At 43.5% G+C, this 15,849-nt stretch overlaps 1 protein-coding gene across 2 annotated transcripts in view; it reads right to left on the bottom strand.

Moving 5' to 3' along the window:
• Positions 1–15,849, bottom strand: part of ADAMTS17 (ADAM metallopeptidase with thrombospondin type 1 motif 17) — a 156,857-nt gene that overhangs the window by 38,351 nt on the left and 102,657 nt on the right. Inside the window, exons 15-18 of one of the 2 annotated variants that reach the window (XM_074549183.1) lie at positions 14,861–14,981; positions 12,599–12,673; positions 7,306–7,386; positions 2,508–2,665 (exon numbers count right to left, since the gene is read on the bottom strand). In XM_074549183.1, coding sequence (XP_074405284.1) covers positions 2,508–2,665; positions 7,306–7,386; positions 12,599–12,673; positions 14,861–14,981 — 435 coding nt within the window. The remainder of the gene's footprint in view (positions 1–2,507; positions 2,666–7,305; positions 7,387–12,598; positions 12,674–14,860; positions 14,982–15,849) is intronic. The other variant, XM_074549184.1, reaches the window with a different exon arrangement.

Here is a 15,849-nt window from a genome sequence, read left to right as displayed (position 1 = left end):
TTGCTTCAGCTACAGAGGGAGCCTCACTTCCAGGACTGAATACCAGGGTTGAAACCAGCCAGGCATCACTACAATTTCAAAGAACAATGTTGGATTTTTTAAACACAATTCAAACACCAGGCAGGCAGAGGCAGTGAGCTTGAGCCCTGACCTGGCTTTCTTGAAGTGCAGGAGATACAAACTCCTGTTCTAGAGAGCTGATCAGCCAGCCTTGTCTAAAGCCCCCTTCTGCTCTGGGAGTGTTTGGTTGTCCTCTGTTGCACAAGGAGGACTAGCACAGGCCTACTTACACAAACACCAGTTTCTCCAAGAAATACACACACAGCAATGCACTTGGAGAAATGCCTCAAGTATTAAAAATCAGCTCCTAAAAAGAAATCCTTATTATCTCAATATGGGTGCGAGACCAGTGAATCTAAAGGCCCATATGAAACCAATTTCATGCAATTTCGTAGCCATATATAATTGGGGGGTGTGTGTATGAGTGTATAATTGGTTTCAAATGCAGGTCACAATGGATTGACTGAAGCTTCTGGCTCTTTGTCAGTCCAGTGTATTCCACCACTGTTTGAACAACAGTTTTCTATTTAGAGGGAACTGGTAACCATCCTGCCTTTCTTGTGTTGAAAGAACGAAACCCACCACCCTGTATCAGGGAAAAGATTTGTATCTGATTCGAAGCAAAGACTTCATGTGTGCTTTGTTTACCACTGGCAGTGATTTAAAACCACATGTTTTTTAATGGTCTGGTAATTTTTACATTCCTCATTTTTAATAATTTCTGTGAAAAAGGTGAAGAAGTGCTTATGTCTGCTGAAAGGGCCTGTCTGTATCTGGAGAAGCTCATGGAGAAGCTCAAAATCACTCCTATGTTACCTAGTTACTCCTTAATGAAGGGGAACTGAGCATTTCTTTAAAATCAAAGCTCTGCTGATGTTGAGGTTCACAGAATGCCAAAATAAAGATTTTACTGCAGTGGACCTCAACCAAGTAATGCCCTGGAAGGTTCCAGGAGCTGCCAAAGGAACCCTGCACAGCATCCTCCCAAACGGTACCTGTGCAACTCCCGTTTCTCACATGAGCTTGGGAAGACCTTGGCAGTTCAAGGGACTTTGTCAGAGTCCTGGTTTCAGGAGGGAAGGCTTGTGTTAAGGCCAAAGTCCAGAAGAAGCTGATGTTTCTGATGGTGAAGAGGGTGTAACACACCTGTAATACACCTGTAATACACCTGTAATACACCTCCTTTGGGTGGGCACACCCTGGACTACACAGGTGAGCTCAACCCTGCACCTCTGACTACTCCAGCTGTAACCTCTTTGAATCCAGCTTGACCCTGCTCTGTGAGCCTGCAAACTCACTCATCTGTCTGAGAAAGCAAAGACAAAACCCCTCATGTCCTTGTGCAGCAGATTTTGACACCAAGAAGGTATTGAAAAAGTGGATATTACTGTCAGCTTTTTGTGTGCGTGAAAAGTTCAGGCATCTTTGGAGCATTTCAAACTGGGTCAGGAAGTGTTGCACAATGAATACCACCAAGCCAAAAAAATCAGGTGAAGGAAGGGAGAGAATGCTGATTTTTAGCAGTGCTTACAGACAGCCTTCAGAGAATAAACATGGAAAAAAGTCACAAGGAGAAGAAACAGCACAGAAAAAAATGGAATAGAATAAAAAAGTTACAGCAAACGATGAAAAAAAACAAATATACTTTCTATGCAAACCTTGCTACAGAACCTGTAAAGCTTTCTGCAGACTTTTAAACAGGAACAGACATATGAGACAGGAATTATTACAGCTGTCTCAAACATACAAAGGTTAAGGTTACACCAGCATTAAGGCACTGGCCCATGGGTCACCCTGTCACCCACCAGTGACAGCTCAGGGACCACAGTCCAGCTCTTCTCACCCCTGTGGATTTCTCATTCATGTCCAACCACATGGCTGTTCATAAAATACCAAGCTGGGTTAACAGAAGGGCTATGCTGAACATTAAGAAAAAATGTCAAAAAACACCTTAAACTACATACAAATGAAAAAACAATACAGAGAAAACAAAGAACATTTGTGTGTAATTAAGTCAAATTACATTCAAATTCACATATATCATCTGTGCATGCTAGATCAGCACCTCTTCTGTAAGAGAACAGAGTTTTTAAACACAGAATACATTCTGGCATAAGATGAAAAGACATTTCAGCAAATATGCTTTTATGTGTGTGATCAGGTATGTCCAAGAAATAATTCAGGTCCTTGGGAACCTACATCCTCTAGAATGGACCTGTGGCACATTACAGGGATTTCCTGCACTGGACATGAGCTCAGTGAACACTGCCTGTTCTCCCAGGATGGAGCATCACTTTTTGAGTGAGAGCTGGGCTTCTCCAGCCCCTGCAATGCTGCAAAAGAACACTGTGGTGAGGAAGCAAACAATCAAAATTTAACTTTCAGCTAGGATATAAACCCTTTCTGTTGCATCACTTAAGAAACACAAACAAAGGATATAAAGTTACCATCAAGTGCAGTGGTATTTTAGTTGGTCCTTTGGCAGAGATTTTCTCCCACAGCCCCCTTCGCACGTACCGGACAGTGGTGCCTGCGATCTGAAACTCACCAGGAAGCTCAATTTTCCAGTCGCTGTTAATGGATCTCTTACTGGAATCTTTTAAAGCTGCAATGAAACAAACACCACGGAATGAAATGCAAGCAAATTTGTAATTACAAGACAGACTACTGAGCCTTTGTCTCAAGGTACCTCAAGCACAAGATGCAGAAACCTTGTAATGGATGTGAGGTTAAAAGAATAAAACCTCTCCCCCTTTTTAGATGGCCCATTGTGATGTTTCTAATTTGGATGTATTCTGTACTTCAATTGATGAAGGTATTTTGAAGAATTAACATAAAATTCATAGATCGTTTATTTCTACACTCTCCTTTTAAATGCAACAAGACAAATCTGCAATTTGGTTTCCAAGCAGAATTTTCTTTCAGTTTCCAGATTTTGAGACCACATTTTCCTAAACTCTCCTTGAGAAATAGAGCAATCCAATCTTTGTTGGTACAGTGTATACTGCAAACACAATATACAACTGATGCTGTGATTGTGTGTGCCCCATAACCAAACGTTGAAAAAATTAACATTCAGCTGTCAGAGCTGTACAGAAAAGTTAAGTCACAAAGCAGGGGCAGGTCAGTGGGCAAAATGTGAACTTGGCCACCCTCTTTTCAGAGTCCAAGTGCTGGACACAAATGTATGAGGTCAGGTGAGGAGGGTCTCACCCATCCTGCGCCTCTGTGCCTCACTAAGGTCAACATGGAAAGCTCAACCTCAGAAGAAAGATGAATATTGAGAAAAAAAGATACTTGGAATTGTGTGTCCTTTCTTCCAGCCTAACTTTTGCATCAGGATCACTGATGTCCTTCAAACACTCAAAGACAACTCCAGCCATAAGGGCATCACATTACTGTTGACTCATCAGTGGATGCTGATTTAGGGATTGATGTGTTTTCTGTGTTAGAACGGAAGCAGAGTTATCCAGATGTTGGTGTGATGCTCTGAGGGAAGAGAAAATTGGCAGACCCTGCTACAGCAGAAAGTGCCAGGCCCCTTTGTGGAGATCCATTCACTGTGATCAAATCTGCCCTGACAGCAGACAGACAGAATATCCCACGTGTTACTGGGCTTCCTTAGTTCAAGGTTAACTGTGTCTTTGGGCTAAGCCTTTAACAAGATGTTTTTTTAACCTCTAGCATCTCATGCCTATTTTATTCTCTTCCAGTAAAGAACTTTGCTCTCACTCAACTGAGTGTGTTGCAAGAAGGAAAGAGAAGCTGTTAAAAGCCTTTGGAAGTCAATGGGAAGTCTCCTATTGTCATTGTCATCCCTTTGGATCAAGCCTCCATAGCCAGCAAATCCTCTTGGGTGTGCTTAGGACATATATATACATATATTTATTTATTTATTTATTTATTTTATTTGTGATGTCTGAACTCAGGGGGAATCTGGAGCAAGTGGAGGTCACAAGGTTCTCTGCATCTACACTGGGAATCTTGGAAAAAGGTGGATATCTGTCCTGCTGCACACAACCTTCCTGACAGCTCTCAGAGTCCAGCAGAGGCTCCAAAATCAGGGTGAAGGGGAACTGAAGTGGGAGAATATTTTTTCTGAGGAAAGTTTCCCCTGGCACACAGCCCAGGGGTAAGATGGTGTCCTGGCATTTGCATGCTGCAGCAATGTGTCTCTCCCTGTGGCTCACTTCTCTTTCTGCTTTGTTCCTCAGTTTATAAAGTACCTTCTGCAAGCTGCAGACACAATTCTGAAGCAGGATTGCTTTCCTCTGCCAAGACCTAGTGGCTTCCAGGCAGATCAAAGCTGTGGGTGAGATAAAACTATCTCCAAGCAGCATGGCTGACTAGGACAGATAGTCCAGCATGTGCTCCAAACTGTCTAAGAGCTTGAGTGACTTAAGTCATGCTTTGGTTCCAGCTCACCATCAAAGGGAGATAATTTGCTGATGAAAACTAAAGTTTCATCTTTTGAACCTCTTTTCTGGGCAGGGTTTGATTTTGACTGCAGGCACTGCAGCCCTTAATGGCTGAGGAGATGGAGAATTTGGAAACAGACCTGTTCCCAAAGGTGATCCTTGAGGATTGCAGGAATTGCACTGGGGACTGAGCAGAGCACGTGGGCCAAAGTGCTTTCATTGCTGTTTGCCTCCATCACTCCATCAGCAAGATCACTGCTGCAGCTACAAAACCTTCCATGTCTCAGACACAGGGAACTCCAATGGCTTTTGTCACACACAACCACTGGCTGTGTGCCCAGCCCCAGAGGTGACAGAACTAAACTCAAACTCGTACAGTAGAAGAGGAGGAGGAATAGGAACCCCAGCAACAACCTGTAACTTCTGTTTTTCTTGTTGGCTGGAAGGCAGGAACTGACCAATCAACTTCTAAACCTGGCATCCACTCAGATCTTTATTTCCACCTTGGGTCTCTCCAGCTTGCTTCCCAGCCTGTGGACACAAACTGCCCAGGCATTTCCTGTTCAAGGTGGTTTTTGAGAGTTACAGCCAGCCAAGGCAGCCAGCGTGGGTTGCCTGTAGGTGGAGGGAAATTCTTCAGGCACTGCTCCCAACACATGGAATAATGATTCCAAATTATGCTGGGCTTCTTTCCAGAATGTTGTACCTGGTTCTGAGTAGAAATAAGACCTTATTGGACTCAGCTTTGTCAGTGCTATTGAAATAGAAAATCCTTCCAAACTCAGACCTGAAATTAAGAGTGATTGAGGTTTCTTTCTTGGTCATCTTTATTGCCCTACAGAACCCCCGTGCTGCTATTCTTCATCTCAGTTCAGCAAGGCATTGGGTATCTTTTCTTTGTGTTGAGTGTTCCTTGAAAGAGAAAACCTTGGAAAGCTTAGAGAGGTTCTCCTGGCTCCTGACCATGAACCAAAGAGCTGAAAGCACTAAAAGCTTTAAAAGAGCCAGATTTTTATCTATCTCTATGTGATGCAAACAGGGCCAGCTCCTGCTCTCAAAATTACACAATCTTAATCTTCACCACCAGTGGGGAACCATCTGCTTTAGTCAAGGTTATGTTGTCTCAAGGAAGGGCAGTTTCTAACTCATGTAAGACTCTCAGTGCTCTGCTATCTGCCAAAGCCCAAATACCCTGTGCAAACCCCACCAAGACAAACAAAAAGCCTGGTTTCCAGAAGGCAGAGCACTTGCAAAACCCAAAGAAACACTGGCTCCCATTATTCCACCAGGCTTTGCTATGTCAAACATCTCATGTGTAGGTGGGATCCTCTGGCTAAAGCATTATGGAAACAGGAGCAGTGGTGATATTCCTTCCTACCAAGAAGTGGCACAAATGCCAATGGTTTTGATCAAAGGGCAGCTGAATGACATAATCTGCCCTCCTTTTTTCTCCTGAATCTGGAATGAAAGAGAACAAAAGCATCTTTGCCAGTGATATTACCAACTGCTGCAACATCTCAAGACAGAGAATCAATAGCACTAAAGCTGAAACCCGGACACAGCCACTATGCAAACATTTTCAGCAGCATCTGATATTCCAGTGCTGGATATGAACATCTCCTTTTGGCTGGAGAGAAAGAATTACAAGCAAAAGATGTGGAAATCAGAGACCAAGGTCTGAGCTTTGTTCTGACTCCCTGCATAGCCATGAGCAAGTTGCACCACCTCAGTTTCCTCTTCCACAAATGAGAGAGTGACAAGCTCTGCAATCCTCTCAGAGTTCCTTCCTCTCTGGAAGCAATTCCATGGCCATGCAGCTCTGGGACAATGTTGGGGTTTTTTTTGGATCTTGGGCAATTTTCTTTGAAGCCTCTGCTCTGCCACAGGCTTCCTGTGTAAATTCAGAGCTAATGGGGCTTTAGCATTTCTGTAACTTGGACTCCCTAGAAGCAGATGGGGATAAAATCCTTTATCTATTGCACAGTAATGACAGAGACTGAAATGCCTCAAACATTGGAGAGAAGAGGTAGAAGATCAGACTAACAGATCCTCAGTGTAACTGACTGGCTGCACTTTACAAATGCCATTCTGACCTTTAATTTATGCAATGAGTAACTGAACAACAAATTCATTGACAGACTCTGCCCTACAACCTCACATGCAAATCTTACCCATCAGCCATGTCTAAACCATTTTTCCCCAATAGGAAAATGAGGAGAGGATGCCTGTTCCCCTCTAAAGGAATGCAGAAGTAGAAACCACAAGAGGATTAAACAAATTTTTTTGCCTGATAAAATAGAGGCAAGTGGACTAGAGGCTGCAGCCAAGCCCATCTCAGAATGCAGGATCAGGTCTTGGGTTCAGCATCCAGTGAAAATGTGCTGCTGTAGGAAATGGCAGCAGGTTACTGAGGGATATCAGCTGCCCTGTCCTGCCTCTGCTTCAGACTGAGCTGGGCGCCTTCCTATCAGTACCTCTGCCATTCCCTTCTCTAAACACACTGTTCTCTTCCCCACTCCCTCCTGAAGTGCTGTGTGCTCCTGGCAGCCCTGTGCAAGCCACTGCCAAGTTCTGCTCAGGAACTCTTCTGTCTGTATATAAAAGTACTCTCTGGTCCTTCCAGGTTGCACAGGGACTGTAAGTGTCACACACTATCACATCAGAAACATCATGAAACCAAGCCACAAAAGCAGAGATTGCAGCAAGACTCAAATCACCAGCCCTTCCCTGGCAGCAACAAACCTTACAGGTCGCTTAGAGAAGGGTCATTTTTAAAAGAAAACAGAGCTGGATTTTAATTAAAACATTTTTACTTTTTTCTTTTTACCCAGAAAGCTGTGAGCAGGTTTGTCCTCAACCACTCTGATCCGCCGGGCACCCGCAGGGATCACAGCGGCTTCGATGTAACCTAGAGCAACAAAAACGGGGTGAATGAAAGCAGGGCAGGGCAGGAGCAGCCATCCCATATCTCCCTGAGAAAAACTCAACTCCGGGCTCAGGACTGAGTGAGAAACACTCCAGATGAGATCCCTGTGCTGGCAGCCAGTTGTCACTGCTGTCACAGGCGTGGTCATGACTAACATATCAGCAGAAATGCATGAGCGCTGCTTAGCTGTGACTACAGGCTTGTTAATTAGCTCTAATTAGATCTGCACCCTTTGAATCACCCTGGTTTTCCTGCAGTACAGGCAGGGATGCACGAGGACACTGCAAAGTGTGACTGTCAGGAGCAACACTGCACAGAACAGACATGTGAGATGATGCTTCCAAAAGTTGTTCCTGCTTTGTCTTCCCTGTCCAGGCTGTGGTGTCAGAAAGGACTCACTTCCACAAAACTTTTTGATGATGCTAAAACTGAACAGAGGGAGTTAGTGGGACAAATCTGGGGAAAAGCTTGTTTTCAGTTACATTTCAGCTCTGTACAAAAATTCTGGAGGAAATAATGAATTTCCTTGCACTGGGCTGCTGAGAATTCAACAGCTCAGATTTAATGCAATAACAGAGCTGGGAGTTTCTCCAGGACTGACCACTGGCCACCTCTAAACAATTTTCAAAGACCACTTTTTACTCACAGAATACAGTAGGAATAAGCAGGAGCTACAAGGAAATGCAGCCTTTTTTCCCCCAGTATGGAGACATGTGGAGTTACAGACTTGCTCCATGGGGTGGAAGCGGTGCCTTTAAATAATAAAGCAGAGGAACACCAGGGCCCATTTCAAACAGCCAGGCAGAGTATTTCCACTGGCTCCAATGGACTTTGAATCAGGCCTCTGTAGATGACACTAATCTCATCACAACCATGACTTGATTCCTTCTAATTGGCCACCCAGTTACTTTGCAGTGTATCACTTGGCACCTTTTTGGGGTTATTGCTGTCCTCTTTCTTTTAGATGTTAAGCAGCTTATCCTGTATATTCCCTCATCCACTTTTCTTGCTTTAAAGGGCTCTGTGAAGCTGTTGTGTGTCAGTGATGCCTTTATGGGAATTGTGGCTGTCTAGAGCAATGGGTTGGAGAAGTGCTGGCACAGGGAGCAGTGATTCCTTTAGCACTTAGCAGTGTTCAGGGAGCTATTTTAGGGATGAAAGTGCAGCCCTGCCTTTGCTGTGCTGATACAGGGAGGACTCCAAGGGGTATGGTGACAATCTCTTGCACCTCAGGACTAAGTGATTCTCCTTCCATGTGACATGGAGTGAGACAGATTTGGGGTCTCAGATGGTGGATTCATTTCCTGACTATTCATTTCATGAGTAAGGCTTGAGCTCTTGGGTTTCATCAGGTGCAGAAGGTGGGCAGCTGACTTGGGCCACACACGCTCCCTCTTTCCCTGATTTGTTGTATCTGAATGACACTTTCATCTCACCCTTCAGCTCAGTTCTCTTTGCACTTGTTCCTCCTCAATTACTTCTTCCTTACTCAGGATATGTCAGAAATGGTCACTCATCCCTTGCAGGAAAACCAGAGAGAGGGACAGCAGAGCTCAGACCTTGTCTGTGCACAGAAGCCAGAGCAGAGGCTCTCCCAGCTGCTGCTCCAGCCTGGGTTTCACCAGGAAAAATCATTACTTCCAGGGTCAATTTTACAAAGGCAATACGGAAATCTGTCATGAAATCAGAGCAAACAGATGTTGGGCTTCATCCTAGACATTGCCAGGAGTTGGTTTTTCATCAGCTGAGATACCAAATCATAGTCAGTACAGTCAGATATCAAACATCCCCACTGCACCCCATGCAGCTGCATATAAACCCAACCAACAGCTACTCAAGACATGAACACACAGCAAAAGTGTGACCAGTGAGAGTCTGTCAAGGAAACAGCTCCTGATACACCCCGAGCATCCCTGTTAGGAAGCCAGTTTGGAACATGCCCAAGTTTCAGGTAATTTAATGTACCTACTAGGGGACTATTTACTTATTTAGTTTTTAAACCAGATACAAATGCCCAGAGCTAAATCATGCAGGGGTTGGAGACAAAGTTACTCCGAATTTAGTGGAAGGCAGTCACTAAGTTCAGTGAACTCTGGATCTGTCCCAGCAGCAGCCAGGAGTGTGTCACACTGCTTTAGAGGTGAGCAAACTCTGGAGGCTCAGCTCAAGCCATTAAATACACTCATTTCATCACTGTGCCATGAGAGAAACACCACGTGGAAAGGTGATTTTTATGTTACATTTTACAATAGTCAAGTGTGAGCTATTAATAGAGTATTAGCTCTGGAGACTGTTTGGTTTGGTCTCACACCAGATTTTTTCTCCTTGCGTAATTTCTAATCCTGATTGATGGCTTTGGGGGGCTGCACTCACAGCTCCTGAATAAAAAGAAACACACTGTGTTATCTCACTGTGCCACAAACCTGACTGCTGACCTTCACTCTCCTGTCAGGGAACTGCCAAATGCTTTGCAGGGGTTTGGATCTGACCTGTCCTCTCAGAGGTGAAGCAGAACCTTGGGCATGTCCCACCAGGAGCACCTGGACACTCTCATTCATTACCTCCAGCAATGCTGGCTGAGTTAGTGGTCGAATTCTGCTGCAAACAGACTGGATATCACCCATGCAAATTTGCCACAGGTACAAACTTGGATCACCTCCACCATTCCACTCTGGTCCTCAGAGCTGGTGGGAGGCTTGTGGTCACAGATTCCTGATCTTTGAGATAACTGCACCAGGAAACACCTCCAGTGTTTTCCAGCACATTTTATTAAGCAAATTGTAACTGCAGATTGCCAGAAAGATTATCAAGTGTCAGCTAGAATGACCAAAAAAGTCTCAGAGTTGGCCCCCAGTCAAGGACTCTCAAAGCTCTGTTAGGTCTAAGGATAATTGTCTGCAAGGCCAGGGTTTGCAAGGTTGGGCTTAAAGTTCATCTTTAAATGAGGAACTGGTTAAAGACTGATGAGCTTTGGCAACTATCAGGCAGTATTTTTAGTAATTTCACCCATAAATCAGCGTGTTAAGATGGAGCTTTGAAAATACAACAGGAGAACTTCATTATTTGATAATTTATGGTGCTGTATGCAGTATACTCCACCTTGGGAACAGTTACTTTGGCACACACCAATCTTTCTGGATAATCTGCATTACATCAGTGTCTCAGGAATGTAAGACTGTGATTGAAGCAAATCCTAGATACAAGTTTTATGGTATAACTCGTATTAGGAGAGACACCAGAACAAAGAGGTGGCTTTGTCATCAAGGAGATTAATATGTGAACAGTGGCTACTGTATCTTCATTTAAATGCTGGAGAGATTTGCAAGAGGAAACAGCCCACACAGAAAAATCCATTGTTAGCCATTGTTATTACTCCCAGAAAGAACAGAAAGCTTAGTGTGAACTTCAGAATGCCACTGATCTACTGCAGAACTGTTCTGGTTCACACTGCAGTGACAGACACACTCAGAGGTGAAGGACAAATGATCCCATGGCTGAAAGCACCAACCTCTGGCACTGCACCTTCCTATCTTATCCCTGTACACACCAAAATCAGGTGTGAGAAGGTCAACAGTGCCCAGCCCATTATCAAACCTCCCAAAAGTGCTTTGAACAAAGATCTCAGGGTAGAAGCCAAGGAGATCAGGCTGTCCTGCCTACCTGCCAGCCAAGGCCAGCAAAGCTTCCATGGTACTTCAGGGATAGGCACCAGCTGAGCATCCCAGACTCCACCTCCTTCCCACCTTGCAGCTTTTGCTGGTTTGCTACTTGTTGCAGTGGAGTGCAATTATATGTCTGTTTTCTGAACAGCTGTGATAATTCTCCTTTGCTTTTAGTTTGAGAATAAATCCTGCATTGGCACCTGTCCACTTCCAGCCATGGGATAGCTCGGTTGTAAGAAAATCATTTCTCTGAAGAGCCATGGATAAATTTCAAAGCCTCCTGCTATTGCTGCAAAGTTGGTAACTGGGATTTCTAACTTGTATGTTCTGATGAAACCCCCATAAGTGATCTCTGAGTTAAAGATTAGGTAGAGTTCTATTTTCTTGTAATTTACATGTGCATCCTATTGATAAAAAAAGATATTTTTGTGTTGGCTAAAGATGCTCCCAGCCAGCACGACAGCACTACTGTTCAAAATTCTTTTAGTAAGTGCAGGACAAACAGCATATGCAATAAAACCTCTACATTTCTACCATCTTAAAAAGTAAAATTCCTAGCAAAGGTGTACTTTTCCTTTCCCAAAATGACAGTTACAACAACTGGCATATCTCACCTTATTAGATTCTGCCATTAAAAAAGAAAATCCAAACATCTGTGGTCATTCTTTTGAATTATAACCATAAATCCTTTTGAATTACAATAATAAATGAAAATCTTGATGTGGTTGAGAAAAATCAGGAGAGGCAGACCCAGGTCTCTGAGCATTACAGGCACAACCTTGGAGAAGTTGTCAGTGATAAATCAGCTCCCCAACAGACAGGAGTCCAAGAGCTGTCCTTCATTTCTAGGTCCCCTGTACAGTGACAGAGGTGGACTTCAGAACAACTCTGTGTTTGGTTTTGAAAAATTATTTTGTAGAAATAGGTAAAAGGCATGCTGCCAGTTGAAAGGAAACCTCAGTCTAAACAGTGCATTCAGCTGGCCTGCTGAAGACAGCCAGCTGCACACAAGTGTATGTGATGTTTAGCATCATAAATTAAGGCTTTTGACCTCCTCTGCAGCAGAAAAATGGGGTCCATTTGCAGTTGGATCACTCTGGATCACAGGTGCTAAGAGCTGAACTGCTGGATCTCCTACAAGGCACTTTGAATGTTCCACCATCTTTCCCACCAGGGTGGCAGAACCTCTGTGATATTTAAGTTGGGGGAAAAAAGAAACAGATCTGGTTCTTTTTGCTTGGTGCATGAAAACCTCTGTGATATTTAAGTTGGGGAAAAAAAGAAATAGATCTGGTTCTTTTTGATTGGTGCTTGAAAATTTGGCTTCCTTTCCACAGACAGGCTCCCTAAAAGGAAAGGATCTGTGTTGTATCTGTGACAAGGCAAGTGAAACAGTAAAAGGACTTGAAGCTTATCCATGGCTTTTGATACCAAATTTCCCCATCTAATCCGACAAAACAAAGATAAAGGACCAACACCAAAGGATTTCACCGACACCCACTGACACTGCAAACAGCATTCAAGTATCTTACACGAGAAACACTTGGGAACAGCCTTTGCCTTTGCCATCACACATGTGGAAACCTTCTTACAATGACTATTGGTTACTAAGAAACAGAAAGGAGTTGGCAGGGGTTTAGTTCAGTTCACAGGGCTCCACAACAACATTTGCAATCACAGGACACAGAGGGACCAATCCTGCAACCAGAGGAGTCCCACAGGCAGAGCCAAGGCTCAAGGCTGCAGCTGCAATTCCCCAAACAGATATCACTCCAGAAGAATCAATGTCTTGATGTTTGAAGTCTATTCTCTTCTGAAATAATAACTCAGCACACTGGACTCAGGGTCTTGGCCTTGACTTGGAATGCAGCCAGGTCATGAGGATTTGCCACTGAACTGTGCAATCATTTACACACTCAAACCTTGAACTTCTTATCATCAGAATATTGTGGATCTTTCTTTGCCCCAACTTCCATCAAATTTTTGCACATTTTTGCCTAACTGTCAATTTAAAACAAAAAGCCTTTTTTTCCCTTGAGTAATGCCACATTCACTTGTGATACCCAGACCTGGAGCTTTGCTTACTGCATGAAATTCAGTGGGTTTACCTGAGGACCTGATTCTGCAAAACAGCAGCGTGTGAACAGAAATGGATGGAAGCACACATAAAATGTAATTGACTTTCAGAATTAAATTAAAAATAAAACAAAACACCTAATAAATGGTTATGAGGTTATACTGGCAAAAACAATTATCTTCTAGATTATGTGAGATGGCTTTGCACTGACAAAGCAACACTTTGACAGGTTTGTGTGTCTGAGATGATCAGCAGAGAATCTGAATGCTTGAACACTGCTCATGAGTCATCAGGAATTCTTTCTGATTAGGTTCCAGGGCACTGGGGGTGAAAACCTCTGCAGAGTCCTGGCAGCCAGTTAAGGCTGAAGCTGCTCTGCTCCTGCAGCCTTGTAAAGTCACCACCTCAAGCAGTCTGTGTGGCTGGAAATGGGTGCAACCTCCTGGCAGTGACCCTGAAATTCTGTATTTATCTGCACAAGATGTTTTGTAGGCTCCTTGGAAAAAAGACAGCTACTCTTCAGCAGCATGTAAGAAATCCATGAAAGTTGTATAAGCTGCTACAGAAATGGACAATAGCTGGGGTTTTTTCAGTGGAAATGAGGAACTTTTCCCACCACTTGCATCAAATGCAAAAGACTTGATGTAAGTGGGTGGAAAATCATTGGGACAAAAGAATGGAAGGCACTAATGCAGGAAACCATTCGACAGTTTGGCCAAGCACACAGACAGACACAGAGAGACGTGCTGCAGGTGGGAAATCCTACCTGCATCTCACAGGAGGGGACAGATCCCAGCTGGCCCCACAGGTGAGGAGGAGGAGGGTGCAGAGGAAGAGGTCAGTGAAAACAAAATCAGAGCCTCAGACTTCAGAGCTGAAACCTGGACTAAAGGGAGCTGCTAAGCACTGGTGCTGCTTTAGCTGCTAAACTGGACTGAAGTGTGTGCGTAGAGGGGATTTTCATGTGCTTTGTGGAACTCAGCCCTGGAGCAGCATGTTGAATATATTTCTCCTTACAGAAATGCCTGTTCTGTATTCACTGAATGGGAAATAATTTTTTTTCTGGACAATTGTTTCCTCCTGGAGCAGTTTCCAAGTCTGGACATGGCTTTCTCTCCCTTTGGCTAATAAGGATGTGTGATAACAGGGTTCTCAGAAGTTTAGTACAGAAACCCTGGAACAAAGACTAATTCAAACACCAAGCTGTGCATACATTAATGTTTAACAAGAAAGGGAAAAGTCTTATATCCTATACTGGATATTTTTGCTGGCAGGGAATCAGTAAAAATATTCAGAGGGGAGTGCACTGCTCTTTCCTTCAGCTGAGATATTCGGATTATAACATGAATCATCTACAACATGCAACATGCATCATTCTGAGACCTCAAAGATGGTGCTGAAATCCAACTTCCCTCCCACTGGGAAAGATCCTGTGATTTTGTCTCCTATTTAAATCACCAGCATCAGCAGCACTCAGAATGACAAACACAACTTCAGTCTGGATTTCAGGCAGAGGCAGTGGCTGGTGTCTGGGTGAATGAGTAAGAAGCAGATGGGATATCACACCTGAAGTGAGTTGGGGTTTGTTTTGTGTTCCTTAGGAGCTTCCCAGAGCTGTTTTTGCTAGGTGACCCCAGTGCTATCCAAGAGCAAGAGCTGTTACTGCTGCCCCAACTCTCCTGCAGCAGGTAGGAGTAGCAGACTGAGTGTTACTCACCCATGCCCTTGGTGTGGTTGAAGTCTCCTTTCACCACCTTGCAGGTTTTCCCATCGCCACTGCAGATCCCACAGCGATCCTCTTTGGCAGCTGAGCCAATGATCCCATCACAGCCAATTTTCTAATGACAACAACCAGAGACCCCCATTACTTTGTTTGCAAGGTCAGAGCATCTCTAAACAATGAGGTCAACACTAAGATTGACATTGACTGAAAACCTGAATGGGGAGAAAACATTAAACTCTTAATTAAACTTTTGAAATACCTGAAAAAAACCCTCATTAATCAGATGGCTCAAGATACCTGAAATGAAAGTATAGTTCAGTGGAAGCAGGTCAGTTCCATATCAGGCCAATTTCTACCACAAGATTGCCTATGCAATTATGAAATTTTCCACATGCTTGCACTGTATCAAGAATCAACATTCAATTGAAAAATAAATTATAAAATCTAACAGTTTCGCCTAAAGCTTCATTATAAAGGGCGTTTTCATAATTTTCTATACATACCTATTTCTTTTTTCTAATAAAACCTACAGTTCTGCTTCCACACAAGGGAAGAGTCACAATATTCTGTGTGTAGCTATGGGAATTATCACCATGATCTTCCTTATTCACAAAGCATTCGTGGGTTATGATGGTGAACATTCCACTCTTGTAGATCTTGAGGCTGACAACACTGTCATTAATCTATGTAAATGAATCTTGTATTCTGTCCATGTAAGACCCTCAAATTGATCAGCAATTCACTCTTAAAACATAAATTTCTACTGAAAAAAGCCTTGTCATTATGCAAGTTATTAGTAGAGATTGCACTATTAAAAGTGAGTTTAAGATTTATTCTGCATAGATAAACAGTTTCTTGGCAAATGAGTAGCAGGACTGTCACTAGTAAGACTTATTTGAATGAGGCTGTTGGGTCTCTCCCTTCTTTGCCTTCCTGTGATGAAGCCAGAGGAAAGTTGGAGAGATATCTTAGGGAACAATCAA

This window comes from Zonotrichia albicollis, chromosome 11 (assembly GCF_047830755.1).
Source record: "Zonotrichia albicollis isolate bZonAlb1 chromosome 11, bZonAlb1.hap1, whole genome shotgun sequence".
NCBI lineage: Eukaryota > Metazoa > Chordata > Aves > Passeriformes > Passerellidae > Zonotrichia > Zonotrichia albicollis.
The sequence above is the reverse complement of the archived record's forward strand: the minus strand, read 5'-3'. Positions and strand labels throughout refer to the sequence as shown.